Raw genomic sequence first — 19,724 nt, forward strand, 5'->3', positions numbered from 1 at the left:
TAAATTACCTCCCACAAAGGTACAATATCTGGAGGTAAGGCTCTTGTCTGTGATGGATCCAGCCCAATCGGCATCAGTGAAACCTTCCACTCTCAAGTGATTGTGCTTGGCATACAACAATCATTTTCCTGGAGAGGACTTCAAATATCTGAGAATACGATACACGGCATCCAAGTGGCTACTCTTGGGGGCATGCATAAATTGGCTCACCACTCCCACTGCATAGGAAATATTTGGGCGTGTCATAGAAAGATAGATAAGCTTCCCCACTAGCCTCTGGTACTTTCCCACATCAACAAGGGAGGGACAACAATCTTCTATTAGTTTGTGGTTCTGCTCAATAGGAGAATTTGCTGGTTTGCAGCCTAACATCCTTGTCTCTATCAACAAATCAAGAACAAACTTTCGTTGACATATGTTGATTCATCTCTTGGACCTTGATACTTCAATTCCTAAGAAATACTTCAAGTGACCCAGATCTTTGATTTCAAACTATTGAGCCAAGTAGGTCTTTTAGTTTATCTATCTCTGTTGTATCATCTCCAGTGACCACAATATCATCAACATAGACAATAAGGGTTGTGATGGTACCATTGCCCCGCTTGGTAAAGAGAGTGTGGTCAGCTTGGCTCTGGGAATATCCATTCTTCAAAATAGCCTGACGGAAGTATTCAAACCATGCCTTTGGTGACTGTTTGAGACCATACAGTGCCTTCTTGAGAAGACACACTTTCCCTTCAGCTGAAGTTATTTTGAAACCTAGTGGAGTTTGCATGTACACTTCTTCTTCCAAGTCACTATGAAGGAAGATATTCTTCACATCTAATTGATATAATGACCAATCTTTATTGGCTGCCAATGATAATAGAACTCGGATAGAGTTATGCTTAGCCACAGGAGCAAATGTTTCCTGATAATCAATTTTATAGACTTGATTGTACCCCTTGGCCACCAATCTTGCCTTGTACCTTTCAACGGTGCCATCAGACTGATACTTGACTGTGTAGACCTATCTGCATCCAACTGGGACTCGTCCCCTAGGAAGATCCGTTAGTTGCCAAGTGCCATCATCTCCTTAGCCATAGCTTGTTTCCTCTTTGGGTCAGACATAGTCTCAGTAACATTCTTGGGAATAGAATCAGAGGAGAGAAAAGCATTAAAGGCAAGACCTGTAGGAGAGAGAGCATCATAGGAAACAAACTGGGCTATAGGATTAGTACAAGCTCTTTTGCCTTTCCTAACAACAATAGAAAGGTCTAAATCAGAGGTAAGAGAAGGGATGTCACCTGACTGAGGAGAATGGGTCTCAGGATGTGGATCCAAAGAGGACTCTTAGCAGGTCTTCTTCCTTGCAAGCATTCACCTCTTTTGTACACAACCACCTCTTTTTCATTATTATCAACCACACCTGATTGATCATCAGTATCAACCACATCCACAGTTCTGTGTTTTCAATGTCAAGCATAAAAGGAGAGATAGGTAGAGAATGAAATGGAATATTAGAAGCCTGTTCACTTCCACAATTCTCCCCTTGAAGAGGATGCTAAGAAGGGGTAAAGAATGGGACAAATTCAAGGAAGGTGACATCTTTGGTGAGAAGGCACCGACGAGAAGAAGGGTGATAGCACTTGTAGCGTATTAGCAGAATACCCAAGAAAGAGACACTTGAGAGTTTTCGGATCAAGTTTAGTATGATTGGGTTTGTTAATATGCACATAACAAACACAACCAAAGACTTTGGCAGGAAGAGAGAAACTAGAAACCTGTGGAGATAAGGTTTCTTAAGGAGTTTTGGAAGTTGGAACCAAGGAGTTTGGTAGGCATGCGATTTATGAGAAAGGAAGCAGTAAGAAGAGCTTTACACCAGAAGGTCTTGGGAACATGCATGCCAAACAAGAGACTATGGGTGACCTCTAATAAATGACGATTTTTCCTCTCAGTAACCCCATTTTGTTGGGGTGTGTCAGCACACGCTAGCTGATGGATAATGCCATTAGTAGCAAAGAATGTCTGGAGGCCACCAAACAATTTTGACTCTAGTATCAAACTGAGTTAGAATCATTTGATAAAAATTCTGAAATGCAGCACAGACATCACTTTTATGTTTCATTAGAACAATCCAAGTAGTATGAGAAAAATCATCAACAAATGAAACAAAATAGTGATAGCCAAATATAGAGGTAGTAGGGGAAGGTCCCTAGACATCAGTATGCACAATATGGAAAGGAAGCAGATTTATTACCATGATATGGATAAGATGAACGGCAGTGTTTAGCAAACATACATGGTTCACATTGAAAAACATGAGAAGAAGCAATAGAAGAAAATAAATGAGGTAATTGTTTCTTCATTACAACAAAAGATGGATGGCCTAGGCGATGATGTCATAACATAACAGAATCTACAGAACTACTATCATTACGTCCACACACATAGGACTGAGCCGTGGGCAAAAAAGGTTAAAAAAGATAAAGGCCTTGCTCCTCACGACCACTACCAATAATCCTCTTCGTCACCAAATCCTGAAAATGACAATGAGAAGGAAAAAAAGGTGACACAACAGTTCAGGGATTTAGTCAAATGACTCATAGATAAAAGGTTAAGAGTAAGGTTAGGAACATGAAGGATAGAAGTAAGAGAAATTGATGATGTAACATGGATGCTGCCCTTACCATAGATGGAGGAAAGGGAGCCATCAGCTACCCTAACCTTATCCTTACCAGAACAAATGGTATAGGAATCATAATAATCAGACGTACCAATTATGTGGTCAGTAGCACCAAAGTCAATGACCCAAAAATGGTCTGCAATAGAAGCTGAGGTGGAGACCTGCAAAGTGGAGGATGAAGAGGAGCTGGCCGTTGTAGGTGTAGGAGATGTGCTCAACTGTGACATGACCCTGCGAACCACTGCATCTACCAAAGTGGAGTCATCCTGTGTGCTAGGTGGGAACTCCTTAGCATCTGCCTCAGTTATCACAAAGTATGCTCAAGCTCCCCCTCTACGGCCACCACGAGTACCACTAGCACCACCTCGTGTACCAGGGGGATGGCCATGAAGAGTTCAACATCGATCCTTGGTATGTCCAGATCTCCCATAATGATCACATCTAAACTTGTCTCTACCAACTCTACTAGCACCACCTATCTCCACTGCTCTGTCTTCCCCACGGTTAGGCCCTTGGCCTCTACCACATCCACAGGTGTCTCGGAAAGAACTAGAATTGAGAGTTGACCTCTCAAGAGATGATGCTGGTCTTGGTTCCATAGTAACACGCCGAGTCTCCTCACTTTGTAAGTAGCTACAAACCTCATTAAAAGATGGAAGGGGGGACCAGCCTAAAATCTGGAGCCTGATTGATTCATAATCAATGTTTAGGCTACCAAGTAAAATGAAGACACTCTTGTTCTCAAGGGTGCGATACACCTTTGCTTCATCCTCTGGGTTGGTCATACTCCTCCAAAAGACTAAGCATTATAGTACTCAGAAATGGTCCAGTCATCCTACCTCATTGCAATAATCTTCTGGTGGAGCTGATAGAACTTGGCAGAGTCACCTACCCTGTCAAAAGTCTGGGAGACACTGTCCCAAATTTCCTTGGCAGTTTCTTTTCACATAAACCTTCTCCCAATCTCGGGCTTCATGGAGAAGATTAGCCGTGTCATGACGGTGGAATTTTCGGTCTCCCATTTCTCATAGGTAGGAGAACCTTGCTCTGGGGCTGTAATAGTACCTGTACCCTTTACTCCTAAGGGAAAGCTACACTGAGTGTGACCAGTCCAAGTAATTAGTGCTATCCAGCTTCACAATAGAGATCTGTGGGTGTGGGTTCTCATAAACAAACTGAGGAGCTGTTGGTGTTAGAGTGGGCTGTGAATCAGCCGAACCAAGCCCAAATGTATCCGAATCAACCATATTGTAAGGGAGACAACACTTGACTATAAACAAGAATACCAAAGACAAGTAGGGAGTACACACTCAACCCAAATATGGAACCCAACACAATAATCAGATTTCAGCAAGGAAGAAATAAGTAAAACCTTGACAAAAAAGCTTCACTCTAACACTCTCCAAGGAGTAACATCAACTGAAACAAGCTCAAATACTTCACACAAAACTGTTCATACTCATTTCTCAGCCAAGGAAGGAACTTGTTGCATTCCAAATGCAAGTAAAGAGAGAAAACAACATTCTCGGTTTTACCTGAGCAGGAAATGAGACCCCACGAAAAAGGATTGTGTGCCAACAGGTCCTTCAACCAGCAAGGAGGATCATATGGGGGCATAATGAGCACCCATAGGCAATTCGAGAGAAACAGAACCTGCAAGTTACAACTGGCGGTAACCCTAGCAGCAGCTATGGAGGCTTCAATCCTTCTAGGGAGCTTCAACAAAGCTCAAATGGCATCTTCAAACAGTAAAATAGGTTATATAGAACCTATTACATGCTCCTTCAACAAGTTTTTTTGACATAGGAGTGTTCTCCTTGAAACCCTTTGTGTCCTAGGGATTTCGAAGAGAAGAGAAAGAATAGGAGAAAGGACTGAATACAACTCTCAAACCTAAAGCTCTGATACGAAGTTGGATTTTCGGTTAGGAATACAAGTAAGAGAAGGGAGAGAGGTTGAAGAAGGAAGAGGAAGAGAGGAGAGGAAGAAGAAGACAAGAAGGAAGAGAAAAGAATATTTCGGTTGTCAATGACTTGTGTTGGAGAGACTTCTCCACACAACTATATTACTTCAATGATAAGAAGAGAATATTACATCCACCTCCCTAGGGAGGTAAAAGGTAAAAATGATAAAAAAGAGAAAATACATAATAAGGCAACTAGACAAAAGGCTAGTTCCTAAACTACCCTCAATACATAACTTCTAACAACTCTAACAAAATATACCCGGACATCTTATTCACCATCTTTTAATAAAAGTAAACTTCCTCTTTCTGATATTCACTTTGATGTGTGGGGACCTTCTCACATTGTCTCTAGAGATGGTTTTCGTAGGTTTATCTCATTTATAGATAACACCCGCCTCACCTGGGTTTACCTGCTTTGCCATAAATTAGAGGCATTTGCTTGTTTTCAGTCATAACTGACCATGATCCGGACCCAATTTGATGCTAAAGTTCGGGCCCTTCACAGTGGTAAGAAAACTGAATATGTTGATGGTGGCTTTTGTCAAATTCTGGATGCCCAGGGTATTCTTTTTCAGGATTTGCTTACATAGTCTCGCCAGACAAAACAACCTATAACTGACCCGCCATGTCCATCAGAGCTTCCTAATCCTCCTCCTTCATCACAAACAGGTAAGAAGGATTGTCCTCTTACTTAAGTTGATGACACTAATCTTCCTATTTCTGTTAGGAAAGGAGTTAGTTATTGTACCAAACATCCCATTTTTAACTTTGTCTCCTACGAATCTTTATCCCTGTCCTATAGAGCTTTTGTTTCCTCTCTGTCTTCTGTTTTTATTCCATAGGATTGGGAAAAGGCTACAACTGACCCTAAATGGAAGGGTACCATAATGGAAGAAATGCAAGCCTTGCAAAAGAATGGCACTTGGGAACTTGTTACCTGTTTGGAAGGGAAAAAGCCAGTAGAGTCCAAGCGGGTGTTCACTATCAAAACAGGGCATATGGTTCCATTAAAAGGTACAAAGACAGATTAGTCACCAAGGGTTTTACTCAAACCTATGACATTGACTACTAGGACACCTTTGCTCCTATGGCCAAGATGAACTCAATCCAAGCATTATTATCATGCGCTGCTAACTTTGGATGGAATCTCTAACAGTTAGATGTGAAGAATGCCTTCCTAAATGGTGATTTGGAAGAATTCTACATGGACATTCCCCTTGGTTTTGAGTCATCACCTACTATCGGCAAAGTTTTCCGATTGTAGAAGTCTCTATAAGGTCCGAAACAATCTCCACACTCTTGGTTTGGACGTTTCCTCAAGACCATGCAGAAATTTGGCTACAAACAAAGTCAGGTTGACCATACCTTATTTGTCAGACATGAAGGCAGCAAGGTTACAACTCTCATAGTTTATGTGGATGACATAGTGGTCACAGGCAATGATGATGATAATATTTCCAAGGTAAAAGCACAACTTGCTGAGGAATTTGAAATAAAGGATTTAGGAACTCTCAAATACTTCCTAGGAATAGAAGTTGCCTGCTCTGATAAAGGCATCTTTATTTCCCAGAGGAAGTATGTTAGAGAACTGTCACACCCCGGCCCGGTTTATAAGGGTCAAGTGTGACAGGATGTCTCTGACATCCAACCACATCCAACCAATCCTCCAAGATCGCAAGTGCAGTACCCTATTTACAACAATTATCACAATACAAAATTTAAACGCAGCGGAAGCAATGTAAATACTAGAGATAAAGGCAATAATAAAGAAGACTAGTGATAATGCTTTTATATACAGAAGTGAAGTTTGAGTTACACTGACAAATTCACACAGTAACCCAAAACAAAAGATACAACATCTATATAAAGCAAAGTATACAAAAGTGTTTTATAAACAAAAGAGAGGGGAGATAGCCTGGTCTATCAGGTACTTCAGGAGAAGGCACAATCCTCACACGAGCACGAGACATCGTGCTCCACAAAGAGCGGAGTATCAACTCCATGAGCTGTAGGAGGGTCCTGAGCGGAGGAAGCTCCCACAGAAACAGCCGCTGCAGAAGAAGTATCATCTGAAAAATATAAGGATCCACAGGGGTGAGCTCCACTGAGCCCAGCAAGGGAAACACACAATCATATGCAAATAGTCCATGATGAATGACCTAAGTTAAACATGCTCCTAACATGGAAACTAGGTCTCATGGGGTATAAGTACTACTGTAATAGAATGATAGCCTTGGTCCCGGAAACACATAACCAGACATCGGTCACCCGAGCGAAACCATTCTACTACGGTGGAGACCTGGCAGCTCAGGTATTACACATCTGACGCTAACGAACCCCCAGTGACTAACCCTACTGTTGGTTCTCATTCCTGTAATGTTCTTCGGATATGGGACAGTGAATGACATTCTGGAATCATCCCTTCGGACCTATCACGGGTTATTCAACACCTCTCCTCTGTTGGTAAGGGCTGTAGTACTAGGTTTATGTCAGTCCTAACCATATGCAGTCTAATATGATGGCATATGTCTCAATAAGAGTAATACAGTAAGCTGTCCAGTAACATCATCATAAACTAAGTAATTCCAAGAACAATAATATGTGCAATGCAATATGAAGATGCATCTTAAATCATGCATATCTAATGCAAAGAAATAAAAGCTAATAAACTATATGATATAGAGTTGTAAGAATGGTGCATGATATGTCATACTTAACATAGCAAAAATAATTTCATAAACACACCAAATTAAGGTCAAATTCCCTTACTTGAGATGGAAGATATGCCTAGTCAGATAGAATCCCAAAAATCAAGTAAGCCTCACCAAAATAGAGTCTAATAGTCCTAGACAGATAACAAAACATCATAAATTAGTTATGGAAGGAGCCCTAGGTCCAAGCCCTAACATCTATGTTCAAAACTGGGCCAAAACAGTGAACCGGATTCACACCTGGGACCCTACGGTGACCGGTTGCAAGCCTGCAACTCCATCCAGTTCAAAAGCCAGAATTGGGGATTTTTGCCGTCAAGCATGGATCTTGACATGCATGGTCTGGTTTTGATGGGAAGAGGTTTAATTATGGGGTATCTTGTTAATTGGGTCAAATTGGACCCAACAACAAGTTCAATTTGGGGATTTGCCCAAATACTTATCAATCCCTAAGCTTAGGGCTGAAATGGGTTGTAGTCCATGAAGTGTTCAAAGAAGAAGAAGAGGAATTAGGGAATTTCAGTTTAGGTTATAGGCTTACCTGTACTTGAAGATGAAGGAGATAGTAGTACCCAACTCCAATATTGGTAAACTTCTATCAAGGCATGAAGATCCAACCAAGTCCAAGCTTCCTTCTCTTCTTCTCCTCTCTTCCTTCACTCTCTCAATTTCTTTCTCTCCTGGTAGATTCGGTTCTTGGTTTAGGAGAGAAAGAAATGAATGAATGACTAAGTCTTCTATATATAGAAGGGCTGCACTAAGGTTTGTTTGGTTCAACCCATAGTGAATCAGTTTTTAAAATGTGTTTTTCTTAACTGATTTTTATAAAAATAAATAGCTAATTGACTATGTCTAAGTCAAATAACATATGTCATGTGACATAAATAGGAAGGTTAGGTAGGGTAGGTTATGGGAAATTGGATTCCGCATTGGGGACATGGGTCCCACAAGGATAAATTACCATTCTGCCCCTAATACATAAATTAAACAAATAAATTATATATAAACATATAGGAATAGTATAATGCTTACAACTCAGTCTATGAAATGGAGAGTTTCTGCATGTGTGCATCCAAGTATGTCTGACACATGTAGCTCAGATGCAGGCAGCCTGCAGAATCCTTAGAGTCAAGAATGGCTTGTTGTGATGACTCCTCGGAATCCTCCATAGGTGAGTCAGAGAATTGATCTGTATCCTCCACCGATGCAGCCCACAGCATCGAGGCAACCATCGACACTGAACTAGAACCTGAAATCACACAAGTTCCAAGGTTCAAATTTATAGTGGATTTCACAAGAACTTCTCAACAAAACTGGTATGCTTGGGTACAAGCCAGCCGATTCCCCCAATTAAGGTAAATCATCATCTTGGTAGTAATGGTGGTGAGCCAGTTGACCGAGAAAGTTATCAAAGACTTGTTGGCAGGCTGAAATATCTTTCTCATACCCAACCCGACATTGCATATTCTGTGGGGATTGTTAATCGGTTTCATCTCGAGGTAGTGTATCAAATCCTGAGATACTTGAAGTCTGCCCCTGGCAAAGGAATCTTATTCTCCAAAAAATGGCAACCTCAAACTCGAAGCCTTCACAGATGTTGATTAGGCTGGTTCAGTAAATGATAGGCGTTCTACTTCAGGTTATTGCATATTCCTCAAAGGAAATCTAGTTACCTGGAGAAGTAAGAAATAATCAGTGGTCTCTAGATCCAATGTCGAGGCAGAATAACAAGCAATGGCACATGGTGTCTGTGAACTTGTGTGGCTCAAGCTTTTACTCAATGATCTTCAGATAACCACTGAAGAACTTGTGCGCCTTTACAACGATAATAAGGTTGCCATCAGTATTACTCATAACCCAGTTCAGCATGATCGGACAAAGCATATTGAGATTGACAGACATTTCATCAAGAAAAAACTTGAGCAAGGCTCTATGTAAATTGCTTTTGTCACCATAGAAAATCAGCTAGCTAACGTGTTTACGAAGGGTTTACATCGTAAAGTTTTTCATCCTAATGCAAGTTGGGCATGTGTGATATATATGCACCAACTTGAGGGGGGAGTGTTAAATTGTGTCAAAGTGTCAAGGTTCATCGTATGTGTCTAGATACATTGTGCGCATGTTCCATATGTTAGATAAGGATTGTGAGTCATCCTTATCTAACATTCTATATTTGTAATTCCTTCTCCATCTATAAATAATATGGTGGCTTCTGTCATTATTTACAAGCTAAGTGATCCTCTCATATTTCTGCTGGTACCTAGTTCTAGAGGTAAATTTGATAAAAGATAAGAAGAGGAAATTATGTTTCGTAGTTTATAACATTTATATGGCAAGTGTGAATCCATGTTTATTTTCCAAGTAGGCAGGTGGAGAAATAACTTGATCTTTTAATGTATTTGTATGACTGTAGCTTCATCTTATTGTCATTTTTATGGTTCAGCCCTGGAGGATTACAGTTCACAAGGTAACTTTACAATAAATATTAGCTTTCAAGAATAACCCTCTTGATTCGTAAAAAACTGAAAGATTGACAACACTTGAGGAAATGTAAGCTTGAGAAAAAATCATAGGAGGTTAAACCAATTGTTTTCTCAAGCATACATTTTCTCAGTTATAGGGGTATTCTTAACCCCTATAATTCATATATGGTCCAAGTGAATGTCCCTCCCACCTGAGAAAATGTCAAGCCATGGTGAATTAGGGGAAGGATATCAGATTTTTTATTTTTTTTTGGGGGGGGGGGGGGATGGGGTCAATTTTTTACAGAACTGATGACTATTTTTAAACTTATTCAGTGTTCAGTATATTGTCTTTTAATACTAATATCTAAGTTGAGGAGACTGCAAGATGAGAATAACAAATTTCAAGCCACTTTTACATTGTAAATTGACAGTGCTACAATTGAAGATTTAGTTACATGACAATTAAAGTAAAACATGATCTTCCATCAACAACAACATCTGAAGTTTAACAGAAATTCTGCAATAATTTCCAACTAATTGGCTTTAATAGGCTAGTGTACCTTCTGTTTGATGACTTAATGCTGTAAGATAGTCCCAATTTTTTAGTGGTATTGAAGATGAATTGCAGATCTTTCCTATGTTACCACCTCTTTGACTGAAGTTAGAGAGAATATACTGATGTGTAGGTATCTTGAAGAGCTTGAGAACAACCCTGACATTGATCGCAATGAAACCTTGGGGCATTTCATCAAATCACATGGTTTCTCTGATTTGTTTCAGAAGGCTTATCTCGTGAGATCTCTGATGCATTTTGATCTCTCACATCTTGTGGCTTTATTTTTTAAATTTGTACTTCCAAAAGCGTATTTTATTTTGTCAATCATAATTATGCCGCAGTTGTTTAATTCTGCAGGTGCCAATATGTGCTTCAATCTGGTCCTGCCCTTCAGAAGGAGTGATGAACTTTTCAGCTTTCTCTGTTCTTTCATTCTGCCGGAATCATCATCTTCTTCAGGTAAATTCCTTAAGTTTACCACAGGTTTCTGGTGTTCTTTTGTCTTTTGGTTTTTCCATAATGCTCAAAACTTCTTTTCAACTGTCACCAGAGGTTTCCCTTATAAGTGTTTGGAAATCTATTGTAAATTTGCTTTGGTTTATGCTGCAGCTCTTTGGCCGTCCACAATGGCTAACTGTCAGATGGCGTTCACATACTTATGTCAATAAGGTTGTATTTTTATATCTTTTTGCATAAAAGGACCCTAAATCATTAGCATACTGCCTGTTTTACTTTTTTGTTTTTTTTTTTTAACCACTGTCTGTTTCTTTTAGTCAACTAAAACATTTGTTGTAAACTTGTAATTAATATGGGGAAAACAAAATTAACAGGTTCAAGAAGAGCTGGAAAGTAAAGGTTGTCAAATTAGAACAGGATGTGCAGTGCAGTCTGTTTCAACTTATGATGGAGGTAAGTTGGTTCTTCTATGGCTGAATATTTGATGTACTTTCATGAAATCACATTTTATTCATTTAGGGTTTATCTTAGAGGAACTTATCTCAGATATGTGCATGGAAATCTGTTTCTTGCTCTATAATGTCTCTTTCACAAGGTTCAAGATCAACACGGAGAAACCTCACCCTTGTTGATGTTAATCTTTCCTTTGATTTAGTAATTATTGATGTGGTTATTGCATTTGTGAATCTTGAAGCATGGAGACATTTGGTATGCAAAGATAGCTGTGCCATCTTCAATATTGCAGGCTCTTTAATTGCTCAGGCTCCATTTTGAACCATGTTTCTCCACAAGATAATGCTATAAAGACTATTTGAAAGCACATGTCATGCTAATTTATGTGTACATCTGAATACAGGCTATGCTTGAGGCTTCAATTTGTTTTTTTTTGGGGGATGGGGGGGGTGGGGAATAAGATGGGTTCTTTAAACAGGATAGCATGAAGAGACCCAAGGGACAAACTCTTTCTACTTTCTTTCATGATCATCTTCTCTTTTTTTTTGGAATCCATGTAGCATAAAAATGGAAATTGTGCTTCCTTCTAAAAGTTATCCTTCATCATGAATGATTTTAAACCTAATATGATAGGTGTATCATATCTGAAACTGAAGGCATTAGATGTTAGTTCAGGGTGACAATAGAATTTTGTACCTGAAGATTTTTAAGAAATGAGCTTCTGAGGGTAAGCTTAATTTTCAAAAATTCTAAATTTAGATGTTGGTATTACTACTACTACTACAGCATTAGGAGTGATGTTCTTAAATACATTTGAATTTTATGTTATGCATTATTCGATCAATCTAACCATGAAAACTTTGCTGCTAAATTGGCAGGTTGCACTGTATTAGGTGTAGATGGCTTACAAGAGACATATGATGGGTGTATACTAGCCACACATGCACCAGATGCTTTAAGTATATTGGGTGAACAAGCAACACATGAGGAAGTTAGAGTGCTTGGTGCTTTTCAATATGTTTACAGGTGCCTTCTTTGTCGCCTATGTATTTTGTAGCTTTGTGATTAATGTCTTGAAGTTGTCGAGATCTTTCTCTTTTCATTGAGTTATAATTGAAATAAATATTATAAGACACACTAAGTCAAATTAATTTATGGATTGGGTATCATACAACTTGTTCTTTCAACATTAGCTATGTATTTTGGTTTGCACATGGAGGTAGTTCTTATGGTATACTTTTTTTCCAGAGGGTAATGTAGACCAGTCAAAAGTGATAACCAGTCCCAAGAGGATCACAAACTTCAGGTCTAGCAACAGTAAATACTTCAATCGGTTCTCAGATTTGCTGAAAATTTCAGAACATTAAAATAATAATAAGGACATCGAATAAGGAAATGTTGGATTGTATGGTGTATACCGTGGGGGTATACTGGGTACTTTACTATGTAATTTTTCCTTTTATTATTTAGAGTTAGTCATAGTAGGGGTACCAGTGTAATTTTCCTCTTTGAGGCTTCTATTATAAATAGAAGCTTGGATGGTTTAATAGATTTCAAGAGAAGAGTATGACACGTATTTTTGACCTCTATGAGAAGTTGTTCTAGTTTCAACAGTGAGAAAAATCTCTCCAAGAGTATTACAGTGCTTTTAAGGGCATGGTTGAAGAATTAAATGTATTCCAGCCTCTTACTACAGATATTGAGAAGTTGAAGGCTCAAAGAAACGAGTTTTTTGTGTCCAAATTTCTGGCTGGTTTGAATCCTAGTCTCAAGGCTGTAAAAGTGCATCTACTTGCTGGTGAATCTGTCCCTATCTTGAATGATACCTATTCTAGACTGCAGTGTAATCTCTCCTAGTTCCAAGCCTGAAACCAACCCCAAGGAGAATTCAGCTTTTACTACTACTAGAGGCCGTGGTTCAGGGGGAGGACGTGGATTGGTGGTCGTAATTCTGGTGGACAGCATATTGATAAAGCAGCCCGGTTGTGTTCTTATTGTGGGAAGACGAATCACACTGTTGACACATGTTGGTCCAAGTATGGGAAGCCTGAATGGGCTCAAAACTTGGCCAATCATGCAGCTCCTGAAGATGGTTCTGATTTTGTTGCACCTAGTGATACTAAACCTAGCCGTGGGAGATTCATCTACCAACCTCCATGATGAGATGCACCAACTAATGCGACGTATAAAGAGTCTAGAGTCATCCATTTCCACTATTGGGACATCCACCTCCGTTGCCACATTGGCTCATGCAGGTACACCTGCTACTCTCTTTTCCACCACTTCCATACCCTGGATCATTGATTCAGGGGCTTCCCCTCCTGTTATTGTGGCCAATGGCTCCTCTACACCTGTTACTGGACATGACACTGTTTGTCTTAATTCTAACCTTTCTCTTTCTTCTGTCTTACATGTTCCTCAATTTCCCTAAAGTCTTCTTTCCGTTAGCTAACTTACTTAAAATTTGAATTGTTCTGTGACTTTCTTCCCTTCTTACTGTATTTTTTCAGGATCTTCACACGAGGAAGGCGATTGGTGGAGGGTGTGAGAAAGATGGGTTGTATTATCTGAATGGTGCTGCCTCGTCTGCTTCGACTACAACTGCTACTGTTGGTGGACAGTCTCCTTTTAAATGGCATTGTAGGCTAGGACATTTATCTTTGTCTAGATTAAAAATTATATTTCCTCAGTTTAAGTCTTTAGATAAATTAGAGTGCGAGGGCTGCGAGTTGGGTAAGCATCATCGTGCTACTTATCCCTCTCGTCCTATGCCCCCGTAGCACTTCCTTATTTTCTTTAGTACATTCAGATGTGTGGGGTCCTTGTCGTGCAAGTAATAGACATGGTTTTCGGTATTTTGTCACTTTTGTGGATGATTATTCCAGAACTACGTGGTTGTACCTTTCAAAGGATCGATCAGAATTTTTACATGTATTTCAAAATTTTTGCAATAAAATAAAGACGCAATTTAATGCTCTATTAAGATTTTCCGGATTGATAATGCTTTGGAATTTGTTTAAACTGAGATCTCTTCTTTTTGTGTCACTAGCGGAATGATTCATCAAACTAGTTGTACCTATACTCCTCAACAAAATGGGGTAGCGGAACAGAAAAATAGGCACTTACTTGAGGTTGCCTGGGCTCTCATGTTGCATATGCAAGTGCCCAAACATTTTTGGTGCGATGCAGTTCTTACTGCTTGTTTCTTTATTAACCGAATGCCCTCGTCTGTCCTTGGAGACAAATCCCCTTTTTCTATTTTATTTCCCAGTGTCTCGAGTTTCAGCTTGCCTCCTCAAGTTTTTGGGTGTGTCTGTTTGGTTCATAATCTCCATCTTCATGGTGATAAATTAGACCCTCGGTCAACCAAATGTATCTTCTTGGTTTACTCTAGGGCCCAGAAGGGATATAGGTATTATGACCCTCTGACTAGAAGGCAGTTTGTGAGTGCGGATGTCACCTTCTTCGAAAGTACGTCTTATTTTTCTGATCAGCCCACCGTATCCAGTGATCCGTTAGCTATGTCTGACCCTCCTCCCATTCCCGTCATTGTCCCTATGTCTACTTCTCCACTACAGGTGTACCGGCGCAAGAGGCACATTGGGCAGCTCAATACAGATCATACTGGCCCCTCTACATTGCTTCCTGTATCTTCCTCAACCTCTGGTGGAGATCCAAGCTTACCTGCTCTTCCCGACTTACCAGCTGATCCGGATCATGATGACTTACCTATTGCCACTCGAAAAAGTAAACATTCATGTAGTCAAAAGTCTCTAGTTGCCTATCCTATTGAGAAAGTTGTCTCCTTGTCGCATTTTCCATCATGCCCTCATAGTCTTGCTACTTCCTTGTCTACTTATAACATTTCTCGCACTCACACTGAGGCTCTTACTATCCCTGCTTAGAAGAAAGCCATGGATGTGGAAATAGACGCCTTACTGACTCGACATACGTGGGAGTTGGTGGATTTACCTCCTGGTAAAGACCTAGTCAAGTGTCGGTGGGTGTATACTATTAAGTATCATTCTGATGGATCTGTTGAGCGGCTAAAAGCCCGCCTAGTTGTTAAGGGATACACCCAAACCTATGGTGTTGACTATTTTTTGAGACCTTCTCTCCTGTGGCTAGGCTGAATTCTGTTCGCCTCATATTCTATGTCTGTGAATTTTGAATGACCCTTGTACCAGTTCAACATTAAAAATGTTTTTCTTTATGGTGACTTACTCGAAGAGGTCTATATGGAGCAACCTCCCGGGTATGTTGCTCAGGGGGAGAATAGTGGACGTGTGTGTAGGCTGCACAAGGCCATTTATGGGCTGAAACAATCTCCCCGAGCATGGTTCGAAAAATTAGTTCCATTGTGACTAGTTTGGTTTTTCTCAGTGTTTCTCAGACCATTTTGTATTTGTTCGCCGCCAAGGAGAGAAATTGGTCGTTCTTGTTGTTTATGATGACATCATTGTGTCAAGAAATGATGAGAGCGGGATCAAAGAGGTGAAAATTACTTGTAGCAGCATTTTCAGACTAAAGATTTGGGCCAGCTTTACTACTTCCTTGGGATTGAGGTTACCAGAAGTAAAAAAGGGAATCAGTCTGTCCCAAAGAAAGTATGTGTTAGACCTCTTGACTGAAACTGGTATGCTTGCTGCAAAACCAGTAGATATTCCTATGGATCCTAATCATAAGTTTGGCTATGATGATGGTGAGAGTCTTAAGGATGTTCACTCCTATAGAAGCTTAATTGGAAAGTTGTTATACTTGACAGGCACCAGACCAAATATATCTTATGCTGTTGGGTTCTCAGCCAGTTCATGCAATCCCCTTGTAAGTCTCATTGGGATGCAACCATTCGGGTTCTTCGGTATTTGAAGGGAACCCCTGGAAGGGGCTGATTTATCGCCCAAATAAACATATGGAGCTTGTTGCCAACTCAGATGCAGATTGGGCAGGTTTGGCTAGTGACCGTCGATCTACTACAGGGTATTGTACGTTTGTTGGAGGAAATCTGGTTACGTGGCGAAGCAAGAAACAAACCACAGTTTCCAGATCTAGTGCTGAAGCAGAGTATAGAGCTATGGCCCATACCACTGCAGAGTTGATGGGGTTTCCAGTTCCAAGCCCTATGAAGATGTTTTGTGACAACCAGGCAGCCATCTATATTGCTAGTAATCCGGTCTTTCATGAGAGGACTAAGCATATAGAGGTGGATTATCACTTTGTTCGTAGCGTCCGTCTTGAAGAAACTTGTTGAGACACCGTTTGTCACTTCGTCTGATCAGATTGTTGATGTGTTCATAAAGTCCATGTTTGCTCCTGGTTTTCGGTCTTGATGTAACAAGCTGAGCATGGGTGATATATATGCTCCAGCTTGAGGGGGGAGTGTTGAAATATATGTTTATAGGGGCAGATAGGTCTTTTTACTTTGTTTTATTTCAGTCCTTTGTTATGTCGGTTTGTTGTAGGGGCAGTTCTGTCCAAAGTCCTTTTTTATTTTGATTATAAATATAACAGTGGCTGACCTGCGATAGATCATTCAGTTCTACCACAGGTCCCCATCTCTCTTGGGATTTGTGTGTTGTCTCCTCATTCTTCCTCTCCTTTCTCTGGTCTGATTAATTAGTTCTTCATATTATAACAATCCTAATTCCCCTTAGTTTGAGCCTTCCTTTGATAGAAAGATCTTTTTATTAATGCAAACCACTTATTAAACAAAGTATACATTTATGAATTTGCAATATTAAAAACAAATGTAATTTTGTACCAAAAATCTAGTGTAATATTGTGCCAGGCAAAAGAAAATGTATCGAGCAGCTTTTTATGCAAAGATATGAACACAGCCATGTCTGCTAGAGTATCTGACATGACATCTGGATAAGTGAGAAATCTGTAAGGGGGAAATGTCCTGCAATTCATAACCGCGAGCTTTATCTTTTCATTTCTTGTCAAAGTTTGTTATTGCAATTGTTTAGACCCTCACTTCTTTTAGGATGATCGCAAACTGTGCCTTCTCAAAAAAAATTTATTTGAAGTGGACAGAACACATAGGATTTATTTAATGAATGTGCTTATTTGTTGTGTTGTTTTGGTGTTTCAATTTATAAATGCATTTTTTCTTTAATTCTTTAAGTCTAAATTTAAAATTGTTGAATATTCTATATTGGCAGTGATATTTTCCTTCACCGTGACAAAACTTTAATGCCGCAAAACCCAGCAGCATGGAGTGCATGGAATTTTCTAGGAACCATACACAACAAAGTATGTTTGACATATTGGCTCAATGTGCTCCAGGTGTGCAACATACTCTTCTAATGGATGCTCCGAAGTTGTTTCCTAAAGTATATAGAATTTGGTATTTGGGTAATTATATCAATAACATAGTCTTTATATAATTTTCTCGCTAACTGGTAGACACAGGTGTAGTATAGAGTAAGGATTACAGGTTTCAGTTTTAATTACATCAAGATATCTTGAAACTCTTCCCTGCGGTTAAATTTTTCTAATTATTTCATTAAATCCATGAACTGACAGAACATTGGCGAAACCGATTTACCGTTCCTTGTGACTCTCAATCCACCCCATACACCAGAACATACCATGCTCAAATGGACAACAAGCCATCCTGTCCCATCAGTTGCTGCATCAAAAGCTTTGTTCGAGCTTGATGGAATCCAAGGGAAGAGAGGAATATGGTTCTGTGGCGCATACCAGGGTGGGCATTGGTTTCTTTTATGTCATTATATACTACTATGATTAAGGTTATGATATTGGTAGAAGGAATGAACATTCTGCACTTTGCCTTTTTTAAGGCTGCTAGCAGTAAAATTGGAACTTTAACAGAAGTATCATGTAACCTGAGACAGGAAGTTTTACTGGCCAAAGTTGAATCAACATAGCAAGAACATGTAAGGTTACTGAAAATATTTCCAGCATTTTAGATCAAGAACCTCATGGTTTTAAATGCTAGCATGATTAGTAATCTGAGTTAAAAAGTGAAGCCTGAAAGTAACAAAGGATAGGCAATTCCCCTGAACAAAGTAATAATTTATTTTCATGTAAAATATTCCATCTGTTGCTTCAAATCCATTCTTTTTGAGTGTGTCAAAACAAGAAAACTCAAGCCTTAGTATAAAGAATATAGCATTTGTTCTGGCTATGCAAATTTTCTTCTGTCCTAGAAACTTAGAGATGGCTATTTTACTATGGTTACTTCTTATGCAGGCTATGGATTCCATGAGGATGGACTGAAGGTAATGATCAGTAACTTGTTGTATTGTTTCACTGCGATGGTTTAATTGTTGGACATAACCTCAATTTGACCTATATATTTTAGTTAATGAACTGTTTTATGACTTAATATTTACAAATTATTACTCACGATTTGCAGTTGGAAAAAAATGTGGAAATTCTTTTTCTTGATTTTGTTTCTTTGGTTTAACTCATTTTTTGAGCAATAGACAATGGGTTTCATTTTCTTGATTTGTTCAATTGTTATAGGAGGTCTTTCATTTGATTAAAACTTGTCAGTTCAGTCATGCACAACTCATGAGCATGGTGGATCTCTTGCAGGCTGGCTTGGTTGTTGCAAATAATATGCTTGGAAAAAAATTTACTCTTCTGAAAAACCCAAAACATATGGTACCTTCTCTGGCAGAAACAGGAGCTCGCCATTTTGTAACTAGGTTCCTTGTGCGTTTTATATCTGCGGGACGTTTAACGTGAGTTCACATCCTAAAAATGGAATAAATCCACTCATTTCATAGATTCTTGCTTTCAATAATTGGATAGCTTCCTTCCCCCCCCCCCCCCCCCTCTTTCTTTTGCATAGTAAATACACTTTAGTTGAGCCTTATCTTTTACTGGAATTCTTTATGAAACTGTTCAACTCTCTTACAATTGAACTCCATGAACTATTGAGACTAGGAGAAAACTTTCTACTTTTTGGAGTTTAGAGGTCTCATATGGCAAAATAAATAATAAAGCACCAATACCTCATCATTTGTGGTAATAGCATGAAATAATGAAAGATGCAGTTGAGGATATTATATTTGCAAAAAAAATGGGTTGGTGCAAGTTATTAATAAAAAAATTTATTCGAAAAAAAAAAGGTAATAACTTGGATTCAGCTGGCAATAACTTGATTGTGTACTTCTCTTCTGTGCAAGAGTCTCATTAGAATACTTGAAACCATGAATCCCATCTTGAGGTCTTAGTGTAGATTGTCTCCAGATAATTAGGTACATTGGTTGGTAAAAGTTATTAAAAGAAATGTTCATATAAAGGAAGTAAAACTGGCACTCCATTCATAAACTTACTCATCATTTCTGTGTTACATATATCAATGTCCTTTTGCCCTTCCTCATCCATTTGGAGCATTAAACTTACAGGTCAATCCTTTCTTCTTGTGTCATTATTGTTTGTTTGGCACATTATCCATCCCAATCAAATCTTC

General features: G+C 39.2%; 1 protein-coding gene across 6 annotated transcripts in view; it reads left to right on the top strand.

The window, feature by feature from the left end:
- The window catches only part of LOC122655543 (tuberculostearic acid methyltransferase UfaA1-like), a 54,147-nt gene that overhangs the window by 16,889 nt on the left and 17,534 nt on the right, over positions 1-19,724 (top strand). For 3 of the 6 annotated variants that reach the window (XM_043849734.1, XM_043849735.1, XM_043849736.1), the window contains exons 4-12: positions 10,497-10,602; positions 10,724-10,825; positions 10,976-11,035; positions 11,197-11,275; positions 12,154-12,301; positions 17,440-17,563; positions 17,804-17,984; positions 18,494-18,522; positions 18,842-18,990. In XM_043849734.1, the coding sequence (XP_043705669.1) occupies positions 10,497-10,602; positions 10,724-10,825; positions 10,976-11,035; positions 11,197-11,275; positions 12,154-12,301; positions 17,440-17,563; positions 17,804-17,984; positions 18,494-18,522; positions 18,842-18,990 (978 nt within the window). Of the gene's footprint in view, positions 1-10,496; positions 10,603-10,723; positions 10,826-10,975; positions 11,036-11,194; positions 11,276-12,153; positions 12,302-17,439; positions 17,564-17,803; positions 17,985-18,493; positions 18,523-18,841; positions 18,991-19,724 lie in introns of those variants that run through there. The other 3 variants (XM_043849737.1, XM_043849739.1, XM_043849738.1) reach the window with 3 other exon arrangements.

The sequence above is a fragment of the Telopea speciosissima genome, chromosome 3 (genome assembly GCF_018873765.1).
Source record: "Telopea speciosissima isolate NSW1024214 ecotype Mountain lineage chromosome 3, Tspe_v1, whole genome shotgun sequence".
NCBI classification, from domain to species: Eukaryota; Viridiplantae; Streptophyta; class Magnoliopsida; order Proteales; family Proteaceae; genus Telopea; species Telopea speciosissima.